This window comes from Drosophila mauritiana, chromosome 2R (genome assembly GCF_004382145.1).
Source record: "Drosophila mauritiana strain mau12 chromosome 2R, ASM438214v1, whole genome shotgun sequence".
Taxonomy (NCBI): domain Eukaryota; kingdom Metazoa; phylum Arthropoda; class Insecta; order Diptera; family Drosophilidae; genus Drosophila; species Drosophila mauritiana.
In genome coordinates, this window is record NC_046668.1 from 19,997,228 (window position 1) to 20,015,513 (window position 18,286).

Genomic DNA, 18,286 nt, shown 5'->3' on the forward strand with positions numbered 1-18,286 from the left:
CACGTGAATCCGCTGAAGAACTTGGGCTGGGCTAATCGAAGCCCCCTCAATTGGGGGAATCAGATCTGCATCTGCACACCTGCATTCGTGGACTCCACGCTGTCCACCTGTCTTGAGTCATGGCGAAAAAAAGGAGGTTGGAAACAATAAAAACAACTTGCGGCGCGCCGCCAGTGCCAAGTTTTCATGTCCAAGGCGTATTTATGTCAACCGGAAGTAGGTTTACTGACCCACGTATACCCGTGTGGCTGGCCAAACGTGGACTTCGGCTTTCTTCGGTGGTTTCTTCAGCCAAACCCGACTGGTCAGTTGCCGTGGAGCTCCACGGCGCAGGACGATGTATAAGAAGGTATTTGCCCACGGCGGATTAGTTTTTCTACGAACGGCGAGTGCAGTGCATCGGATCGATGCAAATGCGCGTTGAATTTCTTGGGTATTCAGTTTTTTAATCAAAAATCTCCTATTTTTTTATGACATAAACTCTACAAGTAACGGTGTATTAAAAATTAAACCAAACTACTTAAGAGCGTGATTGAAATCGAATGGAAATCGTCGGATATATCGCAAACATTAAAAACTTCAAACTCGGCTGTGTAGTGAAAAAGCCCAAAACAATTAACTCGTAGATGTCTCTAGGAATTCCCCGACTTGTGACTCCGTGTGACTCCACTGGGGGTTCGAGTTGGACCCCACAAGGGGCGGTTTTTGGGGGCTAACACGACATTAGCCAAGGATTTCTCCGGCACTGCCACTTAAAAGTCCCCCCGTTCCGCGGGTTTCGTGGCTTTGGTTTGGGTGGTCTGTGTTTGCACACATACCTGTCTTTAGGCGTTATTGCTGCCACTGCCGTTGTTGTCTTGATGTTGCAACAGTGCCCGGCTGGCCAAGGAGTACGTAGCTGCGGGCCAAGTGTTGTTGACTCCTAGCCGCTGCACAAGGCGACGCGGAATTTGTTGCGGTTTTGACCCTATTCCAAAGCCAAGGAAAGTGCAGTGTACTCGCCGAGGGTCTTATACTCAGTCGAGTGCAGGAAAAGCGTCCTTCTGCCGAAGCATTTCGCAATATTTATGGGCAGAGACACCTTTCACAGAGTGATTAAGTGATCCAAATTTTTGGGCGTCGCATAACTTGTGAGTTTACATGGATACTAAGGGGATAACATATTCAAATAATGTTAGTTTTCAATTCGTAATGCAAATTCTTATTGCTCCCAAAGCTTTAAAAAAGCTTAAGATCAAGAAATATGGTAATCTTTAGTTTCTATCCCATGTTCAATATGATTTTCGAGCACTGTAAAGGAAAGTTTTTATTAATACCTATCATTACGTTCAATCAGAGCTCTTATGTGCAATCTCCAACTGCATAAAACCGAATTAAAGTGAAATGAGCGAAAGTGCTCATTGAAATACACGCGTGCATTCAATAGATACGAGTGGCATTAAAGTTATGAGGCATCCCGAAAAGTATGAAAACTTAGCTGGCTGAGCTCCTCGGTGGCAGGCAGTGCGGCGTAGAAGTACAAAAGTGTTGGAACATCGCGTGCCACAGACATAACAACAGGTGTCACAGCCTGCCGGGGGACACGGGGGAAGCAATCAAAAGTTGTCTAAGAGGCGGAAAGAGCTGAGAAAGAAGCACACGTTGCACAGATGAACACGACGACATGCAAACGGCTAATGCAGCCGCCTCGCTAGGCGGCGAAATGCGGAAAAGTCGCGGCGAATTGGCGCCCCCGGTCGCCTTTTCTTTTCGGCTTTTCACTTCGCCAGTCTCGATATCTCAGCGGGTCTGCGTGTGCAAACTGTTGGGGCACCGAGTGGGGGATGGGGCATTGTGTGCTGTTTTGGATTTGAAGTGTAGGCAATATTTCTCTTGAAGGCCTCCATTTTGCTCACTTACCGCTGGTCGGCCATCAGTTTAAGTTAGGCAGCGGCCACGTTTCGTCGCGTTTCCATTATTTGTTGCGGCTTTTCAGCAAATACATTCTATTTCCGAATTAGACTAAGCTTAAAACCCAAATGAAAATTATATAATGCGCTCCAGGGCCAAAATAACCCAGTGTCAGTCAGTGTGGACGTGGCAGGTATTAAAAGTCGTTACTCAAGTGTGACCGAGCGTTAATGAGATGCATGAAAACTGCGTGTAATGCGGCAGGCGGTTAAAAAACCAATTCGCAAATAGGAAGCTTAAGCCGCCTGGGAGCCGGCCAACTCCCCAAACGCGTCATGGCCAAAACAAAAAGAAAGGAACGAAAAGGAGCCGGCCAAGTCACTTCCTTTGGCCCAAAGTGTGTCACCGAAATTTGAGCGGCGGGCCATAAAATGTAGGTTAAATATTAGGCAGAGGAAAATCAATGCGAACAAAGGCCATTCATTCACACCTTTCCTCCGCCCCCCCCCAAAACCTCCATGGGCTACGTCATTTCGCTAAAATATCTGCGTACCCAGCCGCACAGCTCCAATTAAACCATCGCTTACTTCTGGTGATAGGATAGTCTCAGCCCGCTGGCTTCCACATCTGCCGGGTCGTTCGACTTCAAGTGCAGTCACTAATGCGGCAATTTGCAACATGCAACCCCGGTGCAGCCAGCCAAGCCGAAGCCATCCGCCCAAAAGCAAATCCCATCCCCCCATCCCTCCAGGCCTTTGAGGCCTCCTCATCAAGTTATGCTCTCGTTAGCGCCAAGACAAGCGTTTGGGAGTTGGGAGTCCGATTTGGATTCGCAGCCATATAGCATATAGCAGCAGGTGCATGGCATACCATAACGATTCCGATTTCAAATCGGTTGGTTTTGGGGCGGCTTTATCAGCACACGCAGCTATTTATAGTTGAATGGGAGTGAAATGGCATTAGAAAATAAAGCCGTGCAGTAATAATTACTCTACTATTTTTGCCACAACCAGTGATGGAAGCGGACGTATTCGGGCAGTTGTACCTAATTACTTTTTTTTGATTGTACAAAAATTGCTGACGAATTTTAATTACTTTGTTCAGGCCATTAAAAATGTCCAAGAAAATAGGATTTTTGAAAAAAAAGAAATTACTCTTGTGATTATTTTTAAAAAATCGCCCATGTAAACTGAGCCCGTACCCTTTTCCATCACTGTGAATTGGCAATGAAACCGGCAGCCCTGCAGTTTCGCTCTCCGGTTTTTGGGACTGCCTACTCCGTGCTCCGTGCTCCGCGTTCCGTTATCCGTTCTCCGCCGGTGAAGGCGTCGCGTGTACGTCTCTCTGACATTGCAAGAGGGCCGGAAGGTCTCGCTGGTCTGTGGAACCAAGAGATGTGCGCACATGGGTGTTGTGAGTGATTTTTAAATACATTCTGTTGCTTCGAATAAACAGCTCCTGGCGTCATTGGTTTTGTGGCACTTAAACTGAGCCGAAGGACGAACGAGGAGTGTCCTGCGTGAAAATCGGATTCCAACTACTGCAACCACGACTGAATTTCGCAAAAACGCTGCAACAATGGATACGAAATCATAGTGAATGCATGAGGGCCGGAGATCGGTTAGCACCCATGTCAAGCCATGCAGCAGACCCTCTCGTACTCATCATCATCGCCATCCCCATCCCCGATGCCCATGCCATCAGCCTCAGCCGCACAGCCGTCGCCACCGATCCCGAATCCGACACCGAATCTGAACGTGCGTCCAAGTACGAACCCAATACCACGACCCAGATCCACTGGAGGCGAGTCGGGGTTCCAGCCGGCCATCATCCCGGTTGATTATAGCTATCGCACCCACACCACCCGCTCCATTCTCTCCGCCCAATCGATGGCACCCTCCACGTTCGCCTCCAATCAGAGCTTTGTGCGCCAGCCCTCGGAGTCGGATGCCCAGCCGTATAGTAGCCTCTTTGGGGATCCGGTTCCACCGCCTCTCCAGCCGGATGATTACTTCGGAACAGCAGCCTTTGAGACATTGCGAAATGGGTCTGTGGAACTGCCCAGCTCCGAAGAGGATGCGCTGGTGGCCGCCATGGCGCTGAACGCACTTATTCCTGCGGCCAGGGAACGCATCTTTCCGAGTGTGCCGTATTCGAGGACTCCCCGAGGATCCCTCCTGCCGTACCTCCAGCCACCCGACATCCAAATCCTGCCCAACTCCAGCGGTGGCTCCAGTTCAGAGCAACTGGGCTCGCCTAACTATCGGCTCCTGGCTCCTGATGACATTCTGAACAAGCCGGACGTTTATGATTTGGAGAACGAGGTCGAGGAGTACACCGTAGTCGGTCAGAGAATGTCTTTCGATGATGAGGAAGATGAGCCGGCGGGGACTCCTAGCCAAGCGCCCGCCAAGTTGAGTGTGTCCAGCATCACAACGGAGGATCACAGGGGGTGGGTAGATGAATTCACTAATCTATAATCCAAACTAATCCTTCGTGTCTCTTTTTAGATTACTCAGTGACTCCTATTCGGGGAGGGATTGGTTCCGTCCGGCGCCACAGCACTTCCCAGAGTTCACACGCATCCCACGATTGCGGCCCAGCTCCAAAATGATTATGTCGATGAAGCAGGATGAAGGACCTCTCTCTCCGCTGGCCACTATGATCCAGGACATGAACAGCTCGAGCAGCGGCGGAGAGGAGCGAGTGGCACCCAACCAGAGCAGGCCCGTTAGCAGGGACGTTGTACTCTCACCGAAGCAGTATCTGGAGGAACAGTTGGGTCTGGAGAGAGGCAGCCAGAGGCAGTCGCTGGAGGACTATAGAATGCCACCTCCACCGGCTGACCCGCCTCCTTTCCGTAGGACCGACTTGACGGAGCAGGATGACAACCGGAGTGTGGACCCTGAACATAGCTTAAAGAGGGAAATGTCCCCAGTTATCATTAGGGATTCCATACCTATGGGCGGAGATTATAGGTGAGGTCATGCTGCGGACAATATCCATGAAGATTATACATATATTCAAGTTTTTCTGTCCCCTCTAGAGTGGAGCAACCTCGTCCACACAAAAAGACTGCTTTCACTATACTTTCCACGGGACAGGTAGCTTCTTCTGCTCCTCGGCATCCGCAACAAGCTCCCACCAGAGGAAGACACGCCTCCATCCAGTCGACATCGACGACTACCTCATCGCCGGCCGGCAGGCCTCAGATCAGTCCTCGACGGAGATCGATCTTTGGCTCAGAGCCGCGACTGCCTGAGCTGCCCTCCTCGCTGGGTTACACCAGTCACCTCGTCCACCAGACCACGGATGACTCGCCACGCCCATCGGTGCAGTTCAATATGAGTGGACGCCACAGTCGCAGCAAGCTGGCCATTCCGCAGAAGGGCATTCTCCAGCAGCGGGACTCGCTGACCTCCTCCATCGACACCTTCACGCCCCGAGCCCAAATAAGAAGGGGATCCATTGGCAGGGATCCAATCCGCAGCTTGCCCTATGGCCAAAAGATCAAGAGCATGGAAACACTGCCCCTGATAACAGATCCGCATCGCAGCTCCATTCCCCGCCTTCACTACGGATCCACCATGGATCTGAGCAGGCCGGAACCCGCTGTTTTTCCGCCCGGAGCACTGCCGCGACCACTGAAGCCAAATCTGAATCCCACGCGAAGGCAACGCGGTCTCCTGAAGATCATTAACAAGGAGGAGTCGCTCGCCCACAACCCGCCGCGTTCCAACTGGTGCAGTTTGGATGACCTGAGCCGGCCTTCCTTCGATGGCACTCCCAACCAGGCAAGACGTCGCTCCAGCTCCACCTCACCGGAACGTCGCAGCTCCACGCAAACGGTCTCGGATCGAAGAAGTTCCAACCTGAGCAGCGTTACCGCCACCACCTCGGATTTCAGTTTCCGCCGACCCACGCTCTCCACACTGCCAGCAGCTCAGACACTGTCCAGGATGCGTCGGAAATCTGTGCAGGCTCTAAGTCCGAATAGGATACCCAACAGGATTCCAAGCTTTGGACAGCGAAGGCAGTCCATCTATCAGAGGGATCAGGAGCCCAAGCCGCTGAGCAGGCACGGAAAGATCGCCAAGCCGAGCACGCTGTCACCCATAATTGGAACCCCAAATAAGGACAGCAGTTCGGCCCAGAGTCCAAACCACAGATCCTCGCTAATGGACGATGCGGCGGATACCCCATCCGAGGTTTCCACGCGGCGGGACTCGGTGTCCCGCATACCGGTTCGCAAAAGTCCAGACTCACGCTCCAGTTCGCCACCCAAAGACTTTGGAATTCCTGCCTCTGGACGAAGCTCGCGGGCTAGCATAACTCGGTCCCCTTCCAGAGCCATGAATGCCGGCAGTCGATCTCCTTCCAGATCCATGCATCCCAGCAGAACGTCCTCGAGGGAGAGTGGAAGACCTGGGGACTCGAGGTCAGCATCCAGGGGCCCACCTTCTAGGCCTGGTTCCCGATTGGATCAGATCAGTTCTCGAATGGATCGGCCCAATTCACGCTTGGAAAGATCCGGCTCACGCGCTGAGAGATCTAGTTCTCGGGCGGAGAGACCCAGTTCTCGTTTGGATGTGTCCAACTCGCGAGGAAACTCACGTGCAAACTCGCGACTGAGCATCAACTCCTCCTCGCTGCGATCGTCCAGCATTTCACCCGCTACCATGGCCAGGAATAGGAGTATGCGTGCCACAACACCCAGTCGCCGGAAGTCCATCTCCTTGAGTCCAGCCAGTGCTATGATGGGTCGCCGGAAATCAATCAGCCCCGATGCTTTTGCCCAAAACCGAAGAGCTTCTAGTCGGGGTAAGCCCGAGCCTCCAGAGATTCTATCTCGAAGGAACTCCCGCTCGCGAATTCCCACCAGATCGACTAAAGTTGCCTCCAAGTCCCCGCCGTCTTCGTCCAAGAAGAGATCGAAATCGCCGGAGAAACCCAAAGCCTTGGGAACTACGCCCAAGAGCAACAAAGTTGGAAAAGGGGCAACCACTAAGGGAAGCCCCAAAGCGAAGCCCAAGATCCCTGCAAGTGCCAAACCAAAGACCAAGACGGAATCCCCGATGAAACCACCAGCGAAGAATGCAAATAAAACTCCTGTAGGTGGTGGACCAACCACAAATGCAAAAAAGCCAGCCGGCAAGGGAACTTCCACAAAGGATGCAAAAGTGGAGAAGGGAAAGGAGACTAGGAAGTCTGGAGCCGCCAAAAACAATGGTAAAGAAACCGAGTCTTCAGTAAAGTCCAGTAAGTCCCAAGTCACAAAAACTAAACCACCTGGGGGAACCACAGCGGAGGCCAAGAAACCAGCCACCACAAAAGCCCATGGAATAACGTTAGAGAAAGGGGCAAATGGATCCGATCCCGTCGGAGGAATTCCTCCTTTGGCTGCTCAGGTGGGCAATGCAGTCCTGCAGGCGGTGGAAGCGGTTCCAGCGGTTACCAGTGAGGTTACCGTGCCCTCAACGCCAGGAGGTAAAGGTGGCGCCAATATGTCGAAACTGGTGCGAATGAGCTCCAGGATGAGCCTGCTGAGCAACAAGAGCACCAAGGTGCGATCAGATTCTCCTCAAAACCGAAAGGTGGCCACCGTACAGGAACATGCTACGGAGAAAGAAGGTGGGTTTTACAACTGCTTACAAGGATCAATTTGACCATCTTTCCCTTCCAGAAACAGTGGGAGCTAGCTTGCAGCCCATGTCCAATGATGCTGCTGCTATTCTGGAAAAGTCGCAGAAAACTCTGGAAAACATTCAAAAGACCGTCACCGAGGCCACCGATGAGATCCACAAGACCATCAGCGAAAATCTCACCGATCTGAAAAGTCTGGAGAACGACCTAGCCGCTGATCCCTCGCCAACGCCCAGTTCGGGTACCACGATGGCCAGGCCGGGTGAATCCGCCTCCCGGACGGGCACAGCCGACGGCAGCATTGCTCCTCAGAGTTCGGGGGAGCTGCCCAAGTCACCGTTTCCACCCACCCAACCCATCGAAGCCTCTGTCTCGGTTTTGCATCCCAATGAAAGCTCCGCCGATCGAATAGCCAGCGTGCCCGAGGTGGAGTGCGAGAGCTCCGATCTTCCAACGGCCCTAGACGCTTCCGAATCCGAGCTGGTTGGTAATGTTATGCCCACGCCCGAGAGTGGAGCGGACTTCAAAGTGGACGCCAAGCGGCGATCGCCGGACGGACAGGGAGGATCCACGGCGGGAAGCGGCGGTCTGGCAAAGTGAGTAACCAGGGAGTGGGAATCTGAGAAATGGGAAATCTCTGTGCAGACTTAAAACCACCAATTTTGGTTCAGAAGTCAAGGCATATTCCTTAAAACCTTTTACAGAGATGGGCTTTTAGATATGAGTTTTCAATGGGTTACAATGTTGTTGATTCTTTTACTTGAGCTTCAGTTAGAACCAACCAAAATACTTAACCCATTAGAAACTTTGAAGTACCAACCTTTGAGAAGTCCTTACATACATATATGAGCAAAAAAAGTATGATATACCTTGCATTAACCCTTGAGATTGCTTATCGTTCTATCTTTGTCACCAAAGGACCCGCGCAACAAACAACTACTAAACTCCCCATGTTAGCTTGACCATTATGAATATTCATCAGTCAAAGCCCCGTCGAATCTCACCGTTTTCCATTCGGCTAGAACTTGAATGCTTCGACTAGAACTTGACTAGCTAGCTATACTAACATTTTGCCTCGGCCCTAGGGTCACCACATAAAGCACCAGCCAAGGCTTACAGCGCCTGGCCAGCCAATTTACATACAGGAAACGCCGGAGGCGAGGGGTTCGGGCCAGCCAACAACTATGATACATAAAACTTTACAGTGCCCGCCGTGTGGGCAGGAGTTCCGTGCCCTAGACGCTGCTGCTGGCACAGGTCCGTCAAGCCACTCATAAGTGCGTCAATAAATTTCAAAGGGAGAAGGCGCGCGCGGTGGAGTGGGTTGGCCAAGACCCTTGGCCCAGGAGCCACACGATGGGACCGCCTTTGAGGAAATCCGTTCGTCGGCAGGTCGCGAAGTCCTCCCAATCGCCGTCGCAGTCGGCGAAGGTAACGATGTCCTTCACTGCATTGTTTTCCAGCCATGCGAGACCCACAAGAAAGCCCTCTGGCCGACCAGTTACAGTGGGGATTTCCCTGGATCGAAATCAATTTGCGCCATCGGACGAATGTCCACTGGTGGCCAGGCAACACTGTACGGTATAGCGTGCGCGGAAAACAGGGGAAAAGTATTTTCGCAACACGGCTTAAGTTTCTTGCCGCAATAACAAATCAGTTCGGGCCGGACAATCGCGCCAACCGCAGCAACTCACTCGCTGGGAAATTCCAGTTCGGAAAGTTGGAAAAGTCCTCGCAAGTCGATGATTTTCCCAGCAATTAATACGAAATAAGCATTCAGATAATTTTGCCAATTCGAAATGCTGAACGGAACGCCGAATAACGCGGTCATTTACACGGTGGATCTGGCCCAGGATTCCTTCATCGATGGCGACAAGTACTTCTTTAGGTAATTAGGCACGAGATCCAATTATAACTTATCGCTGCTAGTCATCTGTCAGCGGGTAAATAAACGCACTGACCTTCTGGAGGCATTTGGGGCACTCCGACTCCGACTCCGACTCCAAGAATGTGCGGAAAACTTGCTCCATTCATTTCGACTGTCTCGCAGTTTTGTTTGAATTTCGACCGGAGCGGGTCAAATAAATTGCCGACCTCCAAATTGCGTTTGGTTGTTGGCTCGTGCAGAACGGAATTACTGGGCTGCTTGTTCATGAACATATATATATTCATATATATATTATATACACGTGAACACCTTTCTTGGGCTGCGGGCATGGACCCATATAGAAATTGTGTAAGCAAAACTCTCGTGACACATTTTGGTGGGCTGGCATACTCGAAATCGACCCGAAAACGAAACTTCATTATGCCCGGATGAAAGTTCAAAAGCCACAGATTTAGCATTACACGCTACTAACTGGCTGCAACTGCATTATTCATAACTTTGAGATTCTAGATAAACGCCACATGCGCCATCCGTAGGCCCACGCTAATGGTAATTCACTTCCGAAGGTGATTATTATATTTCACGGCAGCGAAGTGCGGAAGTGATTCAGGACTATCCCACAAACTTGAACTTTCCAATCATACAGCACTTCCGCCGCCTGGCACTTGGCCAATCCTCGAAGCCATAAAAGCTTATATCCGCTCGCCTGATAGCCAAGGACAATGGGTGGGCAAAGTACTTTACACCAAGTCATAATCGGACTTAAAGGGATTGAAGGACTCTCTCAAATACTTTGGTGCTTTAAAAGCAAGAAGGTTTATCAATAATACACATTTGAAGTCCTTGTAGAAACCAACAAGACAGTTTCCTTAATTTAGTACCTTAATTGTATTTCCCCTTTCCATCCCATTCCCATTTCAATCAGGAGCAGCAGTCAGGAGTTCCTTGAGGACAAGGATAATGTCAAGAAGGGCGGTCTGTGCGGATGCTGCTCCAAGCTGTTTATGCCCTGCCGCCGATCCCGCTGCTCCCGTTGCTGCCGGCGCCGTGAGCGAAACGAATCCGCCGAGGATCAGCCCGTCCTGTGGAGCGGCAACAGCAGTGCCACCACGGCCACCAATGTCCAAGTGATTGACGAGACCAAGCCGAAGCGTAAGAAGGTATCGGATTGGCTAAAGTCCAGCTGCTGCCGGAGCTGTCGCAAGAAACCAGCCACCGAGGAGCACGAAGCACACCAGGAGGAAGTATCTAAACGGACGAAGCAGGAGGCCAACATGAGCACGGGACCAAGGACACGAGGCAAGTGCGGCCTCTGTCTGAGCAAGGTGTTCTGCTGTCGATCGGTGAACAGGGTGGATCCCACCACCGGCGACGAGACGGAGATGAAGCAGTGCTGCTTCTGCATACCATGTCGTCGAGGCAGTCGACCCAACAAGAAGGGCAGCACCGTCTCCTGGCGGGATCAAGACCCCGAGCTGGGCATCAAGCCCACCGAGTCATCGGTGGTGGAAGGCGCCTCGGAGGCAGCTATGTCAGCGGCAACCGATGCAGGGAATGGCCAAGTTAAGGAGTCAGTCTAATTTGAAACGACTTTCGAGTTTAGTTGTACTAATTCCACTACTTGTAGGGGCTGCTGCAAGCGCTTCTGGCTGATGCTGCTCTGCTGCCGCAAGAGGAAGCGCCGCGAGTCCAACGCTAGGAGGCAGAGCATCAGGGCGCCGCCACCCAGTGAGGCAAGTGCTCCATCAGTTTGATTGTATAAAAATAGATTGAAAGATCCTTTTTCTGTTATCAGGACACGCGGAAGAAGCTGCACGTGGACCTGGTGGAGTACTCATCCAAGATGAAGGGAGCTATTCCCGTATTGCCGCTGTATCTGGCCTGGTTCTGTGCCTTCTGCAATGTGGTTTTCCCAGGACTAGGTGGGTTGATAAGTGGTTATATCCATGTATCCATGCTTATGCCTTATGATTCCGTAACCCAGGAACCCTGCTCTCCGGACTCTTTTGCCTCTGCGTGGGCATACCGCGTTTCTCGCAGTTCGACAGCGCTCGTGCAAGGATCGGATCCTTCATCATCAACATTATCGTGGCCGTGTCGCAGTTCTTCTGCGTGCTCTTCTGCTTCGTGGGATGGGGCTGGTCCATTTGGTGGGGGACCATAATGCTAAGATGTGCAAGTAAGGAACAAGTATCTCGTTTTAAATTGCAGCCACTCATTCCGTTCATGTTGCACTTACAGAGAAATTGAGCAAAATCAAAAAGGTGGAGCGTTTGGAGCTGGAGGAGGAGCAACGCCAGGCGCAACTGGCAGAGGCTGGCAAAAACGGCGTCGCCGAGGCGGACAAGACATAGTCCTCCGATCCCGGATACAACTAAGTTGCTTTTTATACCATTGTGTACATACTTTTGTACAAAACATGTAGATTTCACAAGACATGCACTTCCACATGAACTTCCAGGTTAAGCAAAACGGAACAGAACTTCCCTTAAACATGAGATACATACGTGTATATGTATTAAAATCATTAAACTTCCACTTAAATATGCGTTTTATTTATGGGACTTTATTTGTTGCGCAACAAAACAATTTTTGAGATTCGGAATGTTTGAGCAATCCAAGAAGTAAGGGAAAGTGGTTAAATGCCCAGATAAAGTGAAATGCGAGCTATTCGAACTTCAAAATAAACTAGTTTGTGAATTCGAATATTTTCCTTGTGTAACGGGAATTTAGAAATAAAATTCAGGAATCCCCCTTGCAGATTCCCACACAGTGTGACCGCATTCCGTTTGTTTGCATCGGCAAATTCGAGTTCAGCACTGCGGTCACACCGAGTCGTTCTTTATTAAAATAAAAAACACGACGTCAACTTGCGATTTTCGTACAAATTAGCCGTAGAAAATGTCGCACCTCGTGAAAATGGAAAACGGCCAGAGCCAGACCATCCAGGAGATGCTGGGCTGCATCGAGCGGTAAGAACTGCACAAATTCACTGAGTTAGGATGTGTAGTAACAACATAACCTCGCTTTTTCCGCAGCTACAACCCAGATCATCTGAAAACACTGGAATCCTATGTGCAGGATCAGGCTAAGAACAACACCTACGACCTGGAGGCCAACCTGGCCGTGCTGAAGCTGTACCAGTTCAACCCGCACATGCTGAACTTCGACATCACGTACACCATTCTGCTGAAGTCGCTGACCAGCCTGCCGCACACGGACTTCGTGATGGCCAAGTGCCTGCTGCTGCCCCAGCAGATGAAGGACGAGAATGTGCAGACAATCATCGACCTCGCCGACATACTGGAGCGGGCGGACTTCACCCTCTTCTGGCAGCGGGCCGAGGTTAACCGCAACATGTTCCGCCACATCGCCGGCTTCCACGATTCCATTCGCAAGTTCGTCTCGCATGTGGTGGGCACCACATTCCAGACTATTCGCAAGGACCTGCTGAAGGAGCTGCTCGGCGGCATCGAGGACTCGACGCTGGAGAGCTGGATCAAGCGCAACGGCTGGAAGAACCAGGGCCAGGGACTCGTCATCGTGGCCATGCAGGACGACAAGATCAAGACGAAGAACATTACGGAGAAGATCGAGTTCGACAATGTGGGCGCCCTGATGGCCCAGTGCCTGTAGGAACCTCATTCGCGTTCATAGTCCTCGTCTAAATTTTTACGAATAGTAATTAACGGAAAAAAATAAAAGCCTGTCCGTACAGCTAAATTACTTTGTGGTTTATTCTCGATCGGAGCTGCTCGCCAGGCTGCTCCTACTCATATGATCAGACTTCCAGAACTACCGACCTTAAAACGTACACGTACAGAACTAATAAAGCGCTATCCTATTTATGACTGCTTCTTGAACTTCTTTAAAATTGGGAATATCTTGTCGAAGGCATCGTAGATCTCCTGCCGCACCTTTGCTCCAGTGAGTACCACCTTTCCGGACACGAAGATGAGGAGCACGATACGAGGTCGCACCATACGATAGATTAAGCCGGGAAATAGCTCAGGTTCGTAGCTGCTGAAGTTGCAATGGGTCAGCACCAGGCCTTCCAAGCGTATGGGGAACTTGACATCGCAGGAGCCGACCATGTTTTGAATCTTAAAGTCGAGGAACTTTGCCTGCAAGGGAGAAAGTGTGAGAGATTCGTCCGGAAGAGATAGGAAATGTGAAGTCTTGTCTTACAGGAAAACCGAGCTTTTGGATGATGCGCGCATACTTTCTCGCTGCCAGTCTGGAGTCGTCCTCACTCTTTGCCCCCGTGCACACCATCTTGCCGGAGCTGAAGATCAGGGCGGTGGTCCGGGGCTCTCGGATTCGCATAATCACAGCCGCAAATCGCTTAGGATTGTACTCGGCGTTTCTCGCATGCAATGCTATTTTCTTGAGGTCCAGTTTGCAGCACAGATTAACCGTGGACACGATGTTCTGAAGTTGTGGCACAATACCGGGATCAGCGGAACCTGGTGTGGCTGGTGTCATCGGCGTGGAGGGGCCCATCGTCTGGTGGATGTTGCTCAGGGCATCTCCGCCACCTCCGGCCCCCGAACCGCCCACACTCCGCTCACTCATGGGCATCATGTGGGCCATCATGCTCTGCGGCGTCTGCGGCTGCATCATGGACTGCGGAGTGCTCCCACCGCCGCCGGGCGCCTGACTCTGGAGCTGCTGCTGCTGCTGTTGCTGATAGGAGGCCGATGGCTGGTAACTCTGCATCTGTTTGTGCGCCAGCGGAAGCGATGGTTCGTGGCCAAAGAGACCGGATCCCCCACTGGCGTCCGACTGCTGTTGTTGCTGCTGGTGCTGCACGGAACTGGAACCGGGTGCCGGCATCAACGAATCCGCCTGCGATACAGCCGGAGGATGGTACACAGGATTGGCCACTATCTGCTGGTCCGCTTCCATCTGGTGGAGCGGCGTTCCGATGCTCGGAATCGAGAAGTTGGGGCTTAGCATTTGGTCCATCTTGCAGATGGTTTATTGTGGACTCCGATTAATTAAGGTTGACTCAATTCAAGACTGCTGAACGGGCTCAACTTTCGGTTTTAATTGCATGCCCACGAAGCGGGAAATTAATATAATAATAATAATAATAATGTAATGCAACCGCGTTCGTCGTTGTACCTGTGGCTCGTTTTGTGAGAATGGCAAAGTCAGCGCTGCATTTTGCCGCAACTATCGATGGCTGGCTGTGTCTTACGTTTTTCGTTACGTTTTTAGCATTTAAATAATTCATTGGAAATATGAATGAAAATAATTATAACAATAATTAACTTTGGTTTGATTTTTAGGTTTAGTTAAAGATCACATTTCAATGTTTCAAATATGACTTATTACGTTAAATCCCTCCTTTACGTCGTTGCCAATCGATAACTAAAATGGCGCACTTTTCAAAAAAATCAATTATAATTTGATGTACTTCTGTTTAATAGCTAAATAATTTGTGTATAAGGTGAAGAAAAGAAATAGCGAATAAATAAACGTGCAGAATACTTAGATGGAAAATGGTTATTCTCATGTATGCAGTTGCAGAATTAGATTTTCGTGGGAGTGAACTAGAAAACGATGTGTTAAATTAATTAATTGGAACTTTTGCACTTGGACCATGCAATTAAATGGTTATTAAACTCATGAGCAAAACGAGAACGCCGCCCAAGCTGAAACCCAAGGGTGCAGAGGCCAAATTTGTGGCAGTTGCCGTTGAGGAATGGGTGTAAGTATTTCCGTGCTCATCGGTGTAGGAATGCTGGCCACTTGAGGGTGAGTTTTGGAAGGTTCCTCCCACTCCGGGCACCGTGTAGGGTCCTTCGTTCTGACCCCGAATGTAAATGCCGTTTCCAGGTGTGCCGAACTCATGGGGACCATTTCTACCATCATAATTCTGCTGCGCACTTGTCACTGGTGGAAAACAGAGAGAGTGTTGAATGGATTTGGCGGTTCTAGTGGTTCCCACACTCAACTTACCGGCAAACAACAGCGTGCTCACTATGCAAACAAGTAAAGTATACGATCTCATGATGCAGTTTCCAGTCACTGAGCTCAATTTCAACTGAGAGCGGCTCCGTAATTTAAAATCTATTTATACGAACCGATAGAAAGACGAGCTTTTGCCAATTAGCAGCTGAGAATGGGTGATGTCAGATGTTGAGCTTTCCTTGCGCGACAAACATTACAAGCGACAATGTACCAATTCTAAAATAGAACTACCCTCCTATTGCCAATATCTAGCATTTTGCGCATGCCTTTGCCCAGCAAAAGAAATTTTTAAATTTAGTTCACTAGCTTGGGAAGAGAAGGCAGGCAGAGAGAGTGCAGCAAACAGAGATTTTTGTGCATATATAGACGCTGAGAATCGTTATATAATATGCACTCAAAACAAACGAAAAAATGCGCAAATCGGGCAACAGTTCGAAACTACAAAATACGAGTCCTGAAAACTAAGCTACTAGCGCCAAAAGCAGAGTAGGTATTCAGATAATTGTGAGGTAGTTTGGAACCCAAATTCAAGTGCTGCAAAATTAAACACTTAATAAGGGCGACATGGAGAAGGTTTGTCAGTTTTTCCGCAACAACTACGTGCTGGCCAATTGCGAGGATGCCATATACAAGAAGGCGTTCTCCCTGAATCTGTCCCACTACCAAATCTCCGACGTTCCGGACATCATCGAGAAGTGCGAGACGCTGATGAAGCTGTTCCTCAACCAAAACAAGCTAACAAAGGTGAGAAAGCAGCTGCACAAGAGAGCCAATGAAATAATAGACTCGCAATCCCTTCACAGATTCCATCCTCCATTGGTAGTTTGATGCGCCTGCAGGTCCTCACGTTGGACTACAATAAACTGGACGAATTTCCGATCTGCATCTGTCGTTTGGTCCGGCTAAAGTTTCTCAACATCAGCTGCAATAGCATTAGTAGTTTGCCCCCCGAACTTGGATATCTCACCCAGCTGGAGACCTTCTGGTGCAATAATACTGGACTCCTGGAGCTGCCCAACGAAATTCGCAACTGTGAACACCTCGAGACGCTGGGCGTACGAGGAAATCCCTTGAAGAAGTTGCCCGATGCCATAGGCGCTCTGTCCTCCCTTCGTTGGCTCACAGCCGAGGGCTGCGAACTCAGCGAAGTGCCACTCACCATGGCGTTGCTGGGAAACTTGGTGCATCTGAATCTCAAGGGGAATCGATTGCGGCGGCTGCCCAGGATGCTGATGGCCATGCGGAAGCTGCGGTTCGCTTTCCTCAACGAAAATTGTATTGACGAGATGCCCACGCGGTCACAACTGGAGGAGCTGCGCACTCTTCACATGCTCAACTTGTCCAAGAATCCCATCAGCCTGCACCGCGATCTACAGCTAATGGCTTTGGTGAGGCTCCAAGTCAACCTTTGTGTTTCTTTTGTTGAATTTTTCGGAATTTTGCAGCGTCAGACGAACCTGTATGTGGAGCTGCCGTCAGATCCCGCCGATATTTGCGATGGTCTCGCCAGTCGGGCTAGCCTGAACGCCCAGGAACAGCAGGCGGATCAGGAGCGAGGAGCAGGACAGGATCTAGACTCCTCCGACTGGGCGAACAGCGTGCGGACCAGCGAACTGGACTCGACGGACGAGAGTACGCTGGAGAACAGCATCGAGGATCTGAGTGTCATGCTGCCGGAAATGTCGCGCTTTGTCACCACCTTTTGAATGCATAAATCTGTGCCAACGAGGTCTGATATTATGTAGCACACATAAATCTGTGGTTTATTTTCTACAACTGGGTGTTTTGTACATGTACCTCTAACAATCGTAGCGCTTCTAAAATGCACATTGGTTAAGCGGAAATGTGGGTTAATGGGTGCCAGGTTAACTAGACATCTTCTTCATCAGCTCCTCGTCCTGCATGGACATGGCCGTCAGCTTCTTGCCGATCTTCTCGTGAATGTCCAGGTATTTGGCCACACAACGATCGATGCACACCATCTCGCCTTTGCCTGTAGGGTGCATACATATGATAATTGTGGTACAAGTTTCAAGATTTCTATTAGAATTTCATCAATCGAATCAAAGAGAAACCTGGATTGCATAGGCTAGAAAAGCTGCGAACTAGATGCAGCTTTCTATGGTACTCACCCAACTCCGACTCGGAGTAGCGCGGCGGAATGCACTTCTTGTGGCAAGCGTTCGTCATGCGGTTATATAAATCGGACATCATTTCGATCTCCATCTCCTGCATCAGCTGCAGCTTGGCCTGGTCGGCGGTGCTGATCTGGGGCAGTGCCATCGTGGTGTGGGTGTGTTACTGATGGGTTCTAGGTACTGGGTGCTGCCCCTTTAGTAGTCGAATCGCCTGTCCGATGCTGCGCTTGAGTCGTAATCCCCTTGGTTTGCCTTCCTCATGCGCTCACGCACTCGCATGCTCTCGTAACGCCGGTTCTCAACGGATCTCTTTGACAGCACAAATGCGTAGACGCCACCCACGGTCAGAACAGTCCTGTTTCGGGATTTTCAAACACCATGTAGTAAAGCTAAGTGTGTGTAACTAAACAAGATTTTTCTACAAACCAACAGACAGCAATTCGCCCTGCGTTGCCCAACGACATAGCCTGCTACGAAAAAACGACACACTAACGCGTTCCGTTGGAAGGTGTGCGGGATTTTTTATCACTGGCACGTGTGACAGCTGTCACGTAGGGGTACTCCTTCCAATCGAAGTCACTGTATTGAGAAACTGTGATTTGAATCGGTTCGGAATCAGAGTGAATCTGTATTGCTAGGTTGATTTGTTTTGTGGATTACTGATTACTTTATATGTTTGTCAATGGTTTTAATATTATTAAACTATGCTAAATCCTAATGCAACATGTAAGTTATATCAAAGTCTTAT

The 18,286-nt window shown here is 50.1% G+C and overlaps 7 protein-coding genes across 13 annotated transcripts; 3 read left to right on the plus strand and 4 right to left on the minus strand.

Annotated features, from left to right (window-relative positions):
• The first annotated feature begins 412 nt into the window (after nucleotides 1-412).
• LOC117137599 (protein stum) lies at nucleotides 413-11,959 on the plus strand. 6 transcript variants are annotated; one of them, XM_033299112.1, is made up of 10 exons: nucleotides 413-433; nucleotides 3,346-4,342; nucleotides 4,401-4,868; nucleotides 4,937-7,521; nucleotides 7,574-8,129; nucleotides 10,347-10,991; nucleotides 11,049-11,154; nucleotides 11,217-11,343; nucleotides 11,406-11,600; nucleotides 11,663-11,959. In XM_033299112.1, exons 2-10 carry the CDS (start codon nucleotides 3,531-3,533, stop codon nucleotides 11,773-11,775), a joined length of 5,607 nt encoding a protein of 1,868 aa, XP_033155003.1. In that variant the 5' UTR covers nucleotides 413-433; nucleotides 3,346-3,530; the 3' UTR covers nucleotides 11,776-11,959. The 6 variants fall into 6 exon arrangements, with proteins under 6 accessions (XP_033155003.1, XP_033155005.1, XP_033155001.1 ...); XM_033299114.1 differs by lacking the exon at nucleotides 413-433 and adding an exon at nucleotides 1,839-1,856; XM_033299110.1 differs by lacking the exon at nucleotides 413-433 and adding an exon at nucleotides 1,905-2,083.
• Nucleotides 11,960-12,241: 282 nt separating this feature from the next.
• LOC117136219 (eukaryotic translation initiation factor 3 subunit K) lies at nucleotides 12,242-13,144 on the plus strand. The gene is made up of 2 exons (XM_033296994.1): nucleotides 12,242-12,393; nucleotides 12,460-13,144. Exons 1-2 carry the CDS (start codon nucleotides 12,323-12,325, stop codon nucleotides 13,055-13,057), a joined length of 669 nt encoding a protein of 222 aa, XP_033152885.1. The 5' UTR covers nucleotides 12,242-12,322; the 3' UTR covers nucleotides 13,058-13,144.
• LOC117136217 (TATA-box-binding protein) lies at nucleotides 13,135-14,709 on the minus strand. The gene is made up of 2 exons (XM_033296990.1): nucleotides 13,610-14,709; nucleotides 13,135-13,545 (listed from the first exon to the last, which is right to left on the minus strand). The coding sequence occupies exons 1-2, from the start codon at nucleotides 14,387-14,389 to the stop codon at nucleotides 13,267-13,269; spliced, it is 1,059 nt and encodes a 352-aa protein (XP_033152881.1). The 5' UTR covers nucleotides 14,390-14,709; the 3' UTR covers nucleotides 13,135-13,266.
• Nucleotides 14,710-14,827: 118 nt separating this feature from the next.
• On the minus strand, nucleotides 14,828-15,567 carry LOC117136220 (immune-induced peptides). The gene is made up of 2 exons (XM_033296995.1): nucleotides 15,389-15,567; nucleotides 14,828-15,322 (listed from the first exon to the last, which is right to left on the minus strand). Exons 1-2 carry the CDS (start codon nucleotides 15,438-15,440, stop codon nucleotides 15,036-15,038), a joined length of 339 nt encoding a protein of 112 aa, XP_033152886.1. The 5' UTR covers nucleotides 15,441-15,567; the 3' UTR covers nucleotides 14,828-15,035.
• A 131-nt stretch (nucleotides 15,568-15,698) lies between these two features.
• Nucleotides 15,699-17,173, plus strand: LOC117136218 (plant intracellular Ras-group-related LRR protein 4). 2 transcript variants are annotated; one of them, XM_033296991.1, is made up of 4 exons: nucleotides 15,699-15,886; nucleotides 15,959-16,144; nucleotides 16,204-16,788; nucleotides 16,846-17,173. In XM_033296991.1, exons 2-4 carry the CDS (start codon nucleotides 15,965-15,967, stop codon nucleotides 17,104-17,106), a joined length of 1,026 nt encoding a protein of 341 aa, XP_033152882.1. In that variant the 5' UTR covers nucleotides 15,699-15,886; nucleotides 15,959-15,964; the 3' UTR covers nucleotides 17,107-17,173. The 2 variants fall into 2 exon arrangements, with proteins under 2 accessions (XP_033152882.1, XP_033152884.1); XM_033296993.1 differs by having other exon boundaries at nucleotides 15,699-16,144.
• On the minus strand, nucleotides 17,133-17,683 carry LOC117136221 (mitochondrial import inner membrane translocase subunit Tim10). The gene is made up of 2 exons (XM_033296996.1): nucleotides 17,533-17,683; nucleotides 17,133-17,393 (listed from the first exon to the last, which is right to left on the minus strand). The coding sequence occupies exons 1-2, from the start codon at nucleotides 17,681-17,683 to the stop codon at nucleotides 17,266-17,268; spliced, it is 279 nt and encodes a 92-aa protein (XP_033152887.1). The 3' UTR covers nucleotides 17,133-17,265.
• On the minus strand, nucleotides 17,639-18,072 carry LOC117136222. The gene is made up of 2 exons (XM_033296997.1): nucleotides 17,965-18,072; nucleotides 17,639-17,893 (listed from the first exon to the last, which is right to left on the minus strand). The coding sequence occupies exons 1-2, from the start codon at nucleotides 18,000-18,002 to the stop codon at nucleotides 17,734-17,736; spliced, it is 198 nt and encodes a 65-aa protein (XP_033152888.1). The 5' UTR covers nucleotides 18,003-18,072; the 3' UTR covers nucleotides 17,639-17,733.
• Nucleotides 18,073-18,286: the final 214 nt, after the last annotated feature.